The sequence below is a fragment of the Pyxicephalus adspersus genome, chromosome 1, assembly GCF_032062135.1.
Source record: "Pyxicephalus adspersus chromosome 1, UCB_Pads_2.0, whole genome shotgun sequence".
In the NCBI taxonomy this organism is placed as follows: Eukaryota; Metazoa; Chordata; class Amphibia; order Anura; family Pyxicephalidae; genus Pyxicephalus; species Pyxicephalus adspersus.
In genome coordinates, this window is record NC_092858.1 from 14,976,206 (window position 1) to 14,989,090 (window position 12,885).

Genomic DNA, 12,885 nt, shown 5'->3' on the forward strand with positions numbered 1-12,885 from the left:
AATGCAAAAATGGCAAAGCAAAACAATCACAGTCCAGAATGATGGGCAGCTTAGGTTGTATGCAAATCCTAAACTCCAACTCTTGCTAGGCCTCACACCCCTATCTGTTGGATACTGGCATTAAAGCAGCAATAGTACGGTGAGTAGTTAAGATAAATATTGCATTGCATCTGAGGACTAAATTCTTCTTTTAGGGAATGATAAAAGAATAATTTACTTTAACCTTCCCTTCCCCAGCAGCCAGTGCTCTCCTTCACTGTCCAATGCTATGAAATGTGAATGGGCCCTCGGTGTCTTATATGGTATGAACTAACATCAGAGCTGCAACCAGCAAGTCTGGGAAACTTATAGGATGCAGGGGGTGTTATGAAGGGGAGGAAGCCTGTACAAATTTGAAAGATAATATGTTCCCCCCTCACCCCCCTATACATGGGATGGGGGACATACTACCCCCCACACTCCAATTCAACTTAACCATACCTGTTTATAATCTACTAACATTAGCAGGCTGCTTGCAAACACTTTGTGTAAATGTAGGTGCAATATTTGTTACAATATGTGGGGGGGGCGACCTGACTTCCTTTCTTTATTCAGATGACCCCAAAAAAGTTTACAGCCTGTATTAAAAAAAAGAAAATTGAGGAGCATCAGCGTTACATTGCCTAATAAAGTAATATATGCGTTCACAGCTGCAACATCTCCTCATCAGCATCTCAATGACGGAGTTTCCTTCATCCTAAGTATTAATTGTTTCAGTAAACGTGATCTATGTACAAACTGAAAGCATACAATGCAAATTAGGTAGCATGGTGTAATCATTTAATAACACAAGGTATATATCTTTACACTTAAAACATCATACTAAAAAAATTAAAAAAAACAAAACAAAACTAGAAAAGAATGAGAGTTTATTCACACAAGGTCACAAAATATGTTGAAAAGAACCTGGGGGGCGGAGCATTGAGACAACTTTATTTGAATGACAGTAATCCCAACACAATTTAGATTCAATGCAGTTCGAGAGCCAAGTGATGTCCTTAATTGATAAGTTAAAATTTCAGTCTTCCAGGTGAAGCACATAAAACTGTACTACTTGATGTATTTCTCCATGAATTTCTTGTGGAACTCGGAGCGGAGGGTGTCGTTGACAAATCTCTTGTCCTTTTTCATTTCGTCCACTCCTTTGGCGCAGTTCTTGAACACGACATCATCGTCCCACCTGCAGACAGAGAGAAGTCAGGACTGCAGAATAATGAATACACATGGAGGGATTTATACAACATGTGGTCAGATATACGGTAACCTCAATACTGATCACCTAAACTTCAATACTGAGAATCACCATCCTGCAAGAAGATTGGGACGTTTCCCTATTCTCTGCATAGATCCTGACAGTATTGAAGAGAGCTTGTTACTAAATTAATTAAGTTAATTCTGATCATAATTCCATTAATTCTGATCACTAAACCAGCTATGGGCTGAACAACCAGGTAATAAAATGTCAGAAGGTCGGGGATGGCAGCCTTAATATATTTCACATCACAACTGGTGGGGAGTGACGATCATTTGGATTATTTGGATTTTATATGCAGCACACAAATGCTTACAAATTCAAATCCTAAAAAGACAAACATGTGAAAAAGCCTCATAAAAAAACATTTAAAAAAGTAAACCTAAAGTTTTTTTTTTTACAGTTACTGGATTTATAAAATAAAGTAGTAGAGTTTTTTTTACTGGCTGGAATTCTGCTTTGGCAGATTAATCAAAATTTTAAAATACTAAATCATTTCTTCCAAACAACAAATCCTGTAACAATAAGTTATATTATATGCAATATTTACCTTCTCTTTACTTTAAAAGTGGCTTGAGGTTGTACAGGTCCTGTGAGGTTCAGCAGAGGGTTGCCACTTAATATATTCTCCATTCGAATTCTCTCCTCTTCCGCTTTCTGCTCTAATTCCTTTAAGTAAACACATGTTACGGTCATCTTGCAGTGTTGGAGAACATTTATGTTTTCTCAGATTAGATGTAATTATTGTCCATAGAGGTGCCCAGGTCTTTGGGAATATTTAGGATTAGTAGGAGCTGCTGTGCTGATTGCAGTGCAGCCAGAAAGGAACACAGCGCACTCTAGAGGACAATCTAAGGTGGTGCCATGTGTAGTACAGAAGTTCCTAAACTAGAATAAGGAACAATATAAATTTACACCTATGGATTGAGGATATTGTATCATTTATCAGCCTCTTTATTGCTACACAAAAAGTGAGGATGTACCCAGAGAGATTAAACAACCTACAGCAAAATGGAAAGAGAATGCACCAACTGGAAGGAAGCAGTATTAAAACAAAAGTGTGATCTTTCTCGCACATTGACTTTATTTTAAACAATGTGTGTGAAAATGTATTTACTGAACTAAAAAAAAATCCAAAGCATCAGAATACCAGCCAAGAAATGGAAAGGGGAGTTTGGCAATGGCTGCCTTTATTATTCTCTAATGACAGATTAACCTTTTATCAATGTTGTGAGCTGACCGTTGCATTGCCACGTTTTACATTTCTCAGTTTAATAAACTTATATTTCATAAATAAGCAGGATATGAATTGTCAGACACCATTGAGAATACATTGTTCTGAATATCCTCACCAGACTCTAAGCCCAAATATAATGGAAGGAGAAACTCCAGAAGCCAATGCAGCTAAAAAGATCATCAATGCCACTTGCAGAAGAAGCCAAACCATGTGGACGTGCTGGTTCAGGGGCCGTCACCCAGAAAGTATTAAAAGAAGTTTAAACAGAATATAAATGTTTTAAAGTAAAGATAATAGAGATTGTTGATCCAGGGAACCTCCGATTGCCTCAGGGAATCTGGAAGGATTTTTTTTCCCTGTTGGTGTAAATTGTACCAGGGCTTTTTTTTGCCTTCCTCTGAATCAACTATATCTATAGGGGTTTAATACCTGGGATAAGTTTATTTCCATAGGGGTTTAATTTCCTAGTGGTTGAATTTGATGGAGTTTGATAAAATACCAAAGGCCATGATGGTAAAATTGGTACAAAAAAGAAAGCTAACATCTTTATTCCAATCATCTGATTTTATGCATACATATAGCTAGGTAAAAGGTGTAAATGTATTCTTCCTTCCTTTAAGTCTTTATAGATTCTCGGTTTTAGTTTTCTGTCAATCTCTAATAGTCCAATCAGTGTGCTACACCAACACCTAAGCATTACACAGTGATTGGTGCAGAGGCCAAACTTCCATTTCCTAGAATCATGCAGAGCCTTCTAGAAATAGAGGATAATGGTATAATAATGGTATGGTCACTTCCATCACATATCCTAAAAGCTGGGAACCTGTTCTAAATTTTAAAAACATTGATAACGTCCTCAATATCATTGATGTGCCTTGGCCAATGGTACATCCAGAACTGCTAGTATTACAGATGTGATGTAGAGAGGTTTCAGGATTGTCAGTCCTCATTAGTACGCTGCAGGGAAATTGTGACTAATTTAGAGTAGTGACTGTGAACCAAAACAAAAGCCAAACCGGTTATGGTGAGGAGGGACCGAAAATAAAATCTATGGATCTATGGGTTTACTTTAAATACCAACAGATCAGCTTGAATGAAGCCTTCACTATTTTTATAAAAATTACCCTGTAATATGGTCCCGGTTCATTGAGACCATTAAGCTGATCAGTGTTCTCTACTATAGAATGTATTTTATTTATAATTAAGCTGATTAAGGATCCCAAAATGCAAAGAAATATATTTTTTGGAAATGTTGATAGAAGTAAAGTACTTATGTATAATCTGTTACATATTGCCGTGATTGAAGGATGAATATTAAGGATTAACAAATGTTTGGACAGCAACCGGACATTGTGCACAGAGACGTATCTTAAAAATTGTGGAAACTGTGATGCCTAACGAGGGTTTTGTTCAGTTGCCTCAACAAGGTGGCGTGGTATAAAGACCAATTTAGTTGGGTAGCGGGTGGCATGGCGGCACTGCAGTTAGCAAACTGGCATTTGCAGTGCTAGGTCCCAGGTTTGAATCTCGGCCAGGACACTATCTGCATGGAGTTTGCAGGTTCTCCCCGTGTTTGTGGGGGGTTTCCTCCGGGGACTCCCACATTCAAAAAACATGCAGTTAGGTTATGTGGCTTCCCCCCAATGTTATCCTTAGATTGTAATAATGGTATATGGCTATGGTACGGACATTGGATTGTGAGCCCCTTTGGGAGACAGTTAGTGACATGACAATGTACTTATATAGTGCCGACATTATACGCAGCACTGTACAAAGTACTGTGTAATAACAATAATAATAATCAGTGTGCTTGCTGTGACCATATATATGTTTACAGTATATTATTGTTATGTGTACAGTATGTTATTGTATTAAACAACAGTGTTGTCTGCATTAGGTGTGAATAAGGAATCTGGTGCACTTTATATAAATTTTTGGATTTGTGCAATAAAGGTGGATTATATTAGTAAAACAGATCTGCTTTAGTGAAATTTTTTCTAGAACCATATTCTTTAAGAGACTACAGTCTGTTATTAATGTTCTTCACTTTTCCCCTCCTCCAATTCTCACTTACAGTTTTCTCTTTTACATCTTTGTACTGTCTTTCCTCTAGTCTTTGATTCTGGTGGGAAGAGCCTGGGGGCCACAACCCGATGTTCTCCCAGCAGCAAAGCAGTCCAGCAGCCACTAGGGTTACTGGCCCATCACCCCTTGGGGGGGGTGCTCTAGTGTAAACCAGATGAAGACACAGATTCCACTCCCCAGGTGATCCATATTATCGGCCAGAGGGTCCAGCCTCGGGCCGCGTACTCCCGTTCCGATCTTCCCATGGCGAGTGCACGGACGTTCCCCGGGAGTTCCCGGTGACGTTGGTGTGCGTGAGAGTGCGGCGGGTAATTCAAACTATTTTGTATTGGATTCAATACAAAGTAATCATTATATTATATATATTTAGAATTACATATAATATACATGCTACTGAACAGTTATTTTACAGGTTACAGTATTTTTATGCACCCTTGTGTTAACAGATTTTTGCATTTTAACGTTTATTAATAAATTTATTAAATATTGGACATATTTTGGTGAGTTATGCCTAAGAATTATAGGCCTACAATGTAAAATTAATTTCCATGCAATACAATGTACCGCTTTTGGCATAAAAATACTGACAGACTTAGACCGTCAGGGAGGTTAAACAGCAGACTACATTTTAAAACACTTCTGGTATGAAGATTCCTCTACCCGATAAAATGTGCTTGTGTCCATTATAATGCTGTTGGCTTTTAAACCCTTCTAGAAACGTATAAACCTTTTAAGCACAGCTCAATACAAACACACACACAAACTTTTACTGAGTAGAGCAATATTACATCTATACGAAGGTCCTGAGGATGTCCTCACACATCTCTAATTCAACACACACATCAGGTTTGATCTAAAGGACAAATGGCTGCTTAAAAATTATTCCCTTAGTGACCAACTTTGCACCAAGAACTGGTAATATATAGCACAGATACAGCCGAAATTAACTTGGCCATTGATGCAACCTACAAGGAAAATTGAAGATGTGATGCCTTCTCTGACAGATGTGATTTAACCTACCAGATTATTGGGGGGTCCAGATTATGTGCTCATGGCAGACCAGAGAAAAATACATTTACATATAACATAAGGCTATGAGGTTATTACTCTTGAACAGCAGCAGCACATCATATGTAATAGACACAACATGGCGGCTAAAAGGTGGAAGATGACCGGCACATGGAGCAAGTGAAGCTGTATTTGCAGTGACAATAATGGTCTTTATAAACAAACATTGTGTAAAATGTCAAAAATGTTTTTCAAAGCAAAACATTTTCAGTACAGAAATTTCAAGCAGTAAATCACACAGATATGTAACAAACAATTACATTGCTCACCCAGCACAGGAATTAATTTCCAGCTCCTTGTCCTTACCTTGCGAGCCTGCTCCTCTGCTCGCTCCTTCTTAATTTTCTCCAGCTCTGCCAGGAGGGCGGCGGTATCGTCATCACTGTCTTCATCAGAGTCATCATCTTCATCTTCCTACAAGGAAATGTTAAAAAAAAAAAAAAAAATTAGTGCCATCATTCGGATTTGTATAGGACACAACAATTGGGTAGAGATGAAAGGCAATTTCAAGAGAGACAGGATTGCAAGTATGACATGGTTATTGTTCTACAAATTGGAATCTGATATAGGGTAACACAGGGTGGGCAGAATATGTTTATGAACCTATATGAACCTTGCATATCTACAATTTAACCTGCTATAAGCTGGCTTAGAAAGAGTAAATATAAAATGATTTCTAATAAGGATTTGATCTTTGCCTGAATGAGAATAGTCCAAGCCGTATTATTTTTCGCATACTGTTTCTATGTTTAAACTATAATCCATCTTTGTGTGAGTTCTAGTAATGTATGCAGAATAAATAATATACAGTTTTAAAGAATTTGTTAGTTTTCTCCTCATTATTCAGTCTTGGATAGTTTTCCCTTCACGCATCAGAGTAAACCACAGATGTTTTCCAATGCCAACAGTATGCAGGCAATGCAATTGCTTTTCATTTTGTAATATGGAAATGTTTGTCTTGTAGTCAGCATAGAGAATTCACACTTGACATTTGATAAAGAAATGCATTGTGGGATCTACTGGGAGATTCAAATAGCTGTAATAAGTCAAAGGCAGAATACCCTGCTACAAATTTATTCTTATAAAGCAGCTGCAGGCATTATGGTATATTGTGGGTGTAGCAAAGCAAAACCCTGGCTGTGGCATTTTTAGTGGCGTTTTCAGCTAACAAAACCATTTGAATGTGGACTTTCATTACAGTGATTTTGGAAAGTGTGGAGAGGGCAAAATTAAGAATAGCAGTGTAGATAGCAATTTTCATTTAAAGTGTATGTAGCATACCAGCTACATAGACTTGGGCAGCACGGTGGCTCAGAGTTAGGTGCTCTGGCCTTTGCAGCACTAGATCCCAGGTTTGAATCTCGACCAGGACACTATATCTGCATGGAGTTTGCAGGCTCTCCCTTTGTTTGCGAGGGTTTCTTCTGGGTACTCCGGTACATTCCAAAAACATGTAGTTAGGTTAATTGGCTACCCTGCAAAATTGACCTTAGACTATAATAAAGACATATGAGGTAGGGACATTAGATTGTGAGCTCCTTTGAGGGACAGCTAGTGACATGACTATGGACTTTGTACCGTGCTGTGTAATATGATGGCGCTATATAAATACTGTGTAATAATAATATTATATAAATCCAATCGATGGACACTCTTCCTTTCTATCATATTATGTTTGTTAAATTTATCACTGAAAGTTCTGCTCAATAAGTGCACAGGAATCCTGAGCTGTTAGATTACCCATGGCATAAACAACTGGAAGCACTAAATTTGCCGTGTTTTGCCACACACCCTTTTTTACCACCCGGCTACAGCTTCCTACCACCCGGCTGAAAAAAATGTCTGGGGAGAACACTGATATCTGACCACAAAATATACATTCCATGGCATGACACATATCTGTGCAATATGTCTGTTTTTGCATATTTTACATTTAATATTAAAGTGCCCCATTTTAAAGTGTGACTAGTAGTCTTTTAGCAGTTGTAGTGGTTGTCAGCTAGGACAATTTTACTGACAAATCATACTACCAGTAGATCCGTTTTTGTTTTGTTTTACTTCCTGTAACAGTCCAAAGCAAAAGTGTCAGTAAAAGAGCTGGGAAAAGCTACTAACACTGACAAGGATGTTACAACATTAGATTTAGATGGAGTCTGACTTTATGGTAGTAATCATTATTTAGATATGCTGAGCCTTGGTGATATAATTGGGTTTTGTGAAGTAAACAATAAAAACACAGCCCAGCAGAGATCTTTAAAGGGAAGCCAGAACTAAGAGAATATAAAGGTTGCCACTCTTGTCACTACCAGTTCCTTAGCCAATCATTTATTTAATGGCTTCAAAATTTTATGACCTGCAGATCAAAACTTATGATGTACATGCTGACCTTTTAAACTGAGGGCTTTACCCGGGTTGGAGATGGAAGAACTATGAACCCTCACATAGTAAGGCACCTTACCTTATATAGTTATTGACATTCTTTTCCAGGGAGATTTTCCCTAACATCCCGTCCTAATGACCACACAGGAAGTGAAGGGGGAATTTACAAGAAGGGTTTACAGAATTATATTTATTTCCTACAGCAGTTCAAAACCTAAAAAGTTTTCCCCCTAGGGAAGCTTTCAATTCATCCACTAAATAAGTGAATAAATAGACATAATGACCAGCAGTGACACAGATAAATTCTACATTGCTCTTACCTCTTGGTGGTCGGTCTCTGTTCTTATCCCGGACTACAACACGTTCTCTCTCCTCCAGCTCCCTCCTGAAGTCCCGGCTTCTGACTTCCTCAGGGGCATCCTGGGTGGCTTGCCTAGAAATAGTATAAAAATACTTAGACTAACTTTTTTCACCCTTTCCCATATGGTTTGTTTCCCCATAGTATATAATTCCTGTCCCTGACTTTTGTTACATAGTTAGTTTGAAAAAAAGATATCAATCAATTTCAACCAAAACTAAATAAACATATCCCAGATATAAAACCATAATAACCATAAAACCCAGATATAAAATGTTCATAATTATGGACACAGTTTACCCAGAAGGCGGCAAAAAAACCCCTGGTACAATTTGCTCCAACAGGGAAAATACAAATTCTGTCCCGATTCTATGAGGCAATGAGATGTTCCCTGGATCAACAGTCTCTGTTATCTTTACTTTAAAGCTTTAACACCCAGTCATATTCCATGCTTCTAAAAAAACATCCAGCTTTTTCTTAAAGCAATCTATAGTAGTTTCTGAAACTACTTCATGAGGGAGCCGATTCCACATTTCCAGACCTTACAGTGAAGAATCCCTTCCTTATCCGGAGCTTAAACTTCTTTTCCTCCAGACGCAAAGAGCGCCCTCTTGTTCTTTGTAACGATCTCAACGTAAACAATGGGGATATGGACCATTTATATTTTTATACAAATCTTAAAAAAAGGAAAACAAACCTAAGGATTGAAAGTTGGATTTAGCACCCTCTTGTCCTTTGTAATAATCTCAAAGTGAATAATTGGGAAGAGAGTTCTCCCTTTGGACTTATATATATATATATATACACACACATTTATACAGGGTGATCATATCCCCCTTAAACGTCTCTTCTCAAGCGAGAATAGATTCAGTTCAGGTAATCTCTCCTCATAGCTGAGCTCCTCAATTCCTTTTATTAGTTTAGTTGCCCTTCTCTGCACTCTCTCCAATTCCTATTTGTCCTTTTTGTGATCTAGATTTTTTTTACCTGTATTTGATCTTTGTATGTGAAGGAAGGTCTCTGCTGGAGTATTGCTTGGAAAGCTGACTTAGATCTCCTTCTCCTTTCCCTCTGCCGCCCCTGGCTGGCTCAAACGTTGGCCTGGCCGCAGTAGTCATCTTCTAAGCTGCTGTGAAAAACAAAGATCCAAACAAATATTATACAGCTTCTTCTCAATACAGGAATTAGGCTTATTCTAGAAAACACAACCATTCTGAAAAGAACAGTGTGACGTTTTAATCAAAATATCAAAACATTTAAGGTTTACAAATTGAATACACAGTTAAAGCGTACCTAACCTCTACATTTTTCCTTTACAAAAAAGGGTAGACAACCCTTCTAAATAAAGTAATTTTTTTTTTTTTTAAGTGCAACACGCTGCGCAGAGCCTCCTGGGATACCTATGTCATGCATCCTGGGATGTTCTAGCTGCTCTTTCTGCGCATGCCTTAGGTCAGGGGGAAAGAGATGCAAATATTACGCATGCGCAGTGAGGTTAGCTCTCTTTTTCCCCTTCACATAGGCTACGTCACCTGATCTCACACCTGTGCAGTGAGCAAAAAGACAGAAGAAAAGACAGAAGATGGGGGTGCCCAGTGCTTCCTCTGCACCAGGATGAAGAGGAATCCCAGGACGACACAGGACTGGATCGCAAGGAGGACCAGCGCCATCAAGGGATCTGCGGGATTAAAGGCAAGTGTTTTGTTTTCAGTTTAGTTCCGCTTTATCGCTTAAGAGTTCTGTGCATTTCTACTGTCCCTGCACCCACATTAAATGACCAGAGATGATGCAGGGTAGTGGGCAGTTAGATGTCCCTAAGGGCAGTTTGAGACCTATGGCGGGAGCAAGCAATTCACGGGAGCAAGTAGATGGCACTATTACAGCTGCTTGTACCAGACCGCTGGATCCTTAAAGCATACCTAAACTCAGATATTTTACTTTACATAAAATGTGGACAAGGTACAAATTCTGTTTGTGTTTTTTTCTTTTTTTTTTTTTTTTAAGTGCAACACTCTTTCACCAAAAGGGAAAGAAATTGACGATCTCACGTATGCGCAGTAATATCGGCAAGTTTTTTTCCCCATCCACGCCACCCGATCTCGCTTCTGTGTCGGGTGACGTAGGAAGAAGAACCCGGAAGAACAAAAAGAAGATGGCGGCGCCTAGAGCGCTGGCCAGAAAATATATTCTGGGACGACGCAGGACCCGATAGTAGAACCCTCAGGACGGATCGACCGCTCTGTGAGATCGAAGGTAACTGTATTTCTTTTGTTTTGGGTAGTTTTTGGGTTAACGTCCTTCTTAAGAAGTATACGCCGATTTTCCAGCGGGCAGCAGTGAGGCATACTGAACCGCTAACTGACATCCTCATTCATTGGCTATTGGGAGTAGACACTACACGTACCATACACCGCCTGAGCCAGGAGTACACTGGCATCAGGAAGCAGTAACCATACCACAATCTCACTGCCAATCTGAACATAGATCGGTTTACACTTGCGTGTTGTGGTGCATTAAAGCGTTCCTAAATTCAGACATTTCAGACAACCCTTTTATGTAAAGTAAAAATTCTGTTTGTTTATGTTTTTTTTTTTTTTTTTTAAGAGTGATGTGCACTCTTTTCCAAAAAAAAAAAAAAAAAAGCCGGAGGCTCTTGGGTGCTTCTTCTGCGCATGTCCGAGCATCTCAAGAGGCGAAGATGGCTCCGCTTAGCGCGTCGGCGTGGGACCCGATGGAAGACACCTCCGGATGGATTGAACTGCCCTGCAGGACTTAAGGTGTTTTTTTTTTTTGTTTTAAGCACTTTTCAGTTTAGTTCCTCTTTACCACACATTTGTTATGTTAATGCTGCCCAAACATAATGAACAGACAACAGGCACAACCCCACACATGGGACCTGCACAACTGTTTCCAATTTAGCGCACCATATATTAGTGCTTTACCACTGTGGTGCTCTGCAATGTATGTGTGCTGGGCTGTATGGTCTCTGGGTGCCATTCAGTTTCCAGTGGCTGCTTATTAAAGAGGAACTATACTAAAAAATGAGCAATCACTCCGGGGGTGTCCGGCATCGGGTCCTGCATCGTTCCGTCATCCGTCTCAGAGCTGGCACTCGTCTTCGTCTTCTTTTCCGGGTTCTTCATCCTACGTCACCCAACCCAGGTGTAAAAATCGGGTGACGTAGGATAAAAAAAAAGTTTTATCTTTCAGCAAAAGAGGCTCCTTCTGCGCCTGACGTAGGTATCCCAGTATGCTTTGCGCTCCCATTCATTTTCGACCGAGAATTAAGATGCTGCACCCCTTTTTTTTTTTTTAAACATAATTTTTACTCTACATAAAGGGGTTCTCTACCCTTTTATGTAAAGTGAAAATTCTGAGTATAGGTACACTTTAATGATCAGCAGTCTCCTAGACGTTAGTTAATTAGACATTGAATAAAGCAATTTTTAGTGCTCAAAACTGAAGGCATGACTGTCTAAATCATACAAAGCAGATGGGAGACATCTACAGCCCATCGAGTGAACCAATAGGAGAGGACCATGTGCTTTGTCACATGACACTGCATGGGGGGTTACTGGTGACAACCATCACATTACTGCTAAGATCTGTTGTCACCACAGGCATATAAGAGTTATAAGCTAGGCCTTGTGTAATGTAAGGAACTGGTGCTGGTGCAATGAATATAAGGCCAGTAGGTTAATATAATAAAAAAGGACTTTACATGGACTTTATTACCCCTCTATTGTCATTGGGGGATAAGGAATCTTTCCAACTAACCAGGCCACATATATATAATCAGATTAATGTTATTTTATATATTGGTCCTCTTTCAACCTATGAGTGTGAACCTGAACACAGACATTGTATAATGGAGATATAATGCGGTGTATTCATATGGACAGCCCAGGGCTGCAGGAGACCACAGCCCAGAACTCCTACCAGTGGAGGGGACACCCACTGCCAGGTACACCCCATACTGACCCCCTTCAGGGCAGATAATTGCCCCCTCACTACACCCAGCGTCTTCTTACCTCGGAGGATCCCGTCCCTCCAATCCGGAACACACTTAACCGAGCACCGGAACCACACACGAAGTTTACACTGCGGGCATATCCGGCGTACATGAGTGACGTCAGATGGAGCGGCGCCATCTTTAGTACGGGCAAAGGGAGTTTTATTCTTTGAGCTTTGTATTTCTAATTCATTGATTTGTTGTCTCTTTTTATGTAGTAGCCAGGGGAAAAGTGACGGGGAATACTACAGAGGGAAATGGGGGAGTGAGAAGCGGAGCAGATTGAATCAGAAATAAAGGAAAATTTAGAGCGTAGGAGAGAGTATTACACATGCAAACTGTACAGATACAGAAGGGCCCTCTGGGGTTTGGGGGCCCTTTTATACTAGATGTGGGTGGCAGCTGCTGGGCCCCCAACCACTGTTACATAGCTCATTGAGGTGCTGGTGGTATTA

At 39.7% G+C, this 12,885-nt stretch overlaps 1 protein-coding gene across 1 annotated transcript; it reads right to left on the minus strand.

The window, feature by feature from the left end:
* Positions 1-797: 797 nt before the first annotated feature.
* CWC15 (CWC15 spliceosome associated protein homolog) lies at positions 798-12,535 on the minus strand. The gene is made up of 6 exons (XM_072398638.1): positions 12,450-12,535; positions 9,406-9,547; positions 8,301-8,493; positions 5,988-6,095; positions 1,842-1,960; positions 798-1,219 (listed from the first exon to the last, which is right to left on the minus strand). The coding sequence occupies exons 2-6, from the start codon at positions 9,534-9,536 to the stop codon at positions 1,090-1,092; spliced, it is 681 nt and encodes a 226-aa protein (XP_072254739.1). The 5' UTR covers positions 9,537-9,547; positions 12,450-12,535; the 3' UTR covers positions 798-1,089.
* Between the last annotated feature and the right edge of the window lie 350 nt (positions 12,536-12,885).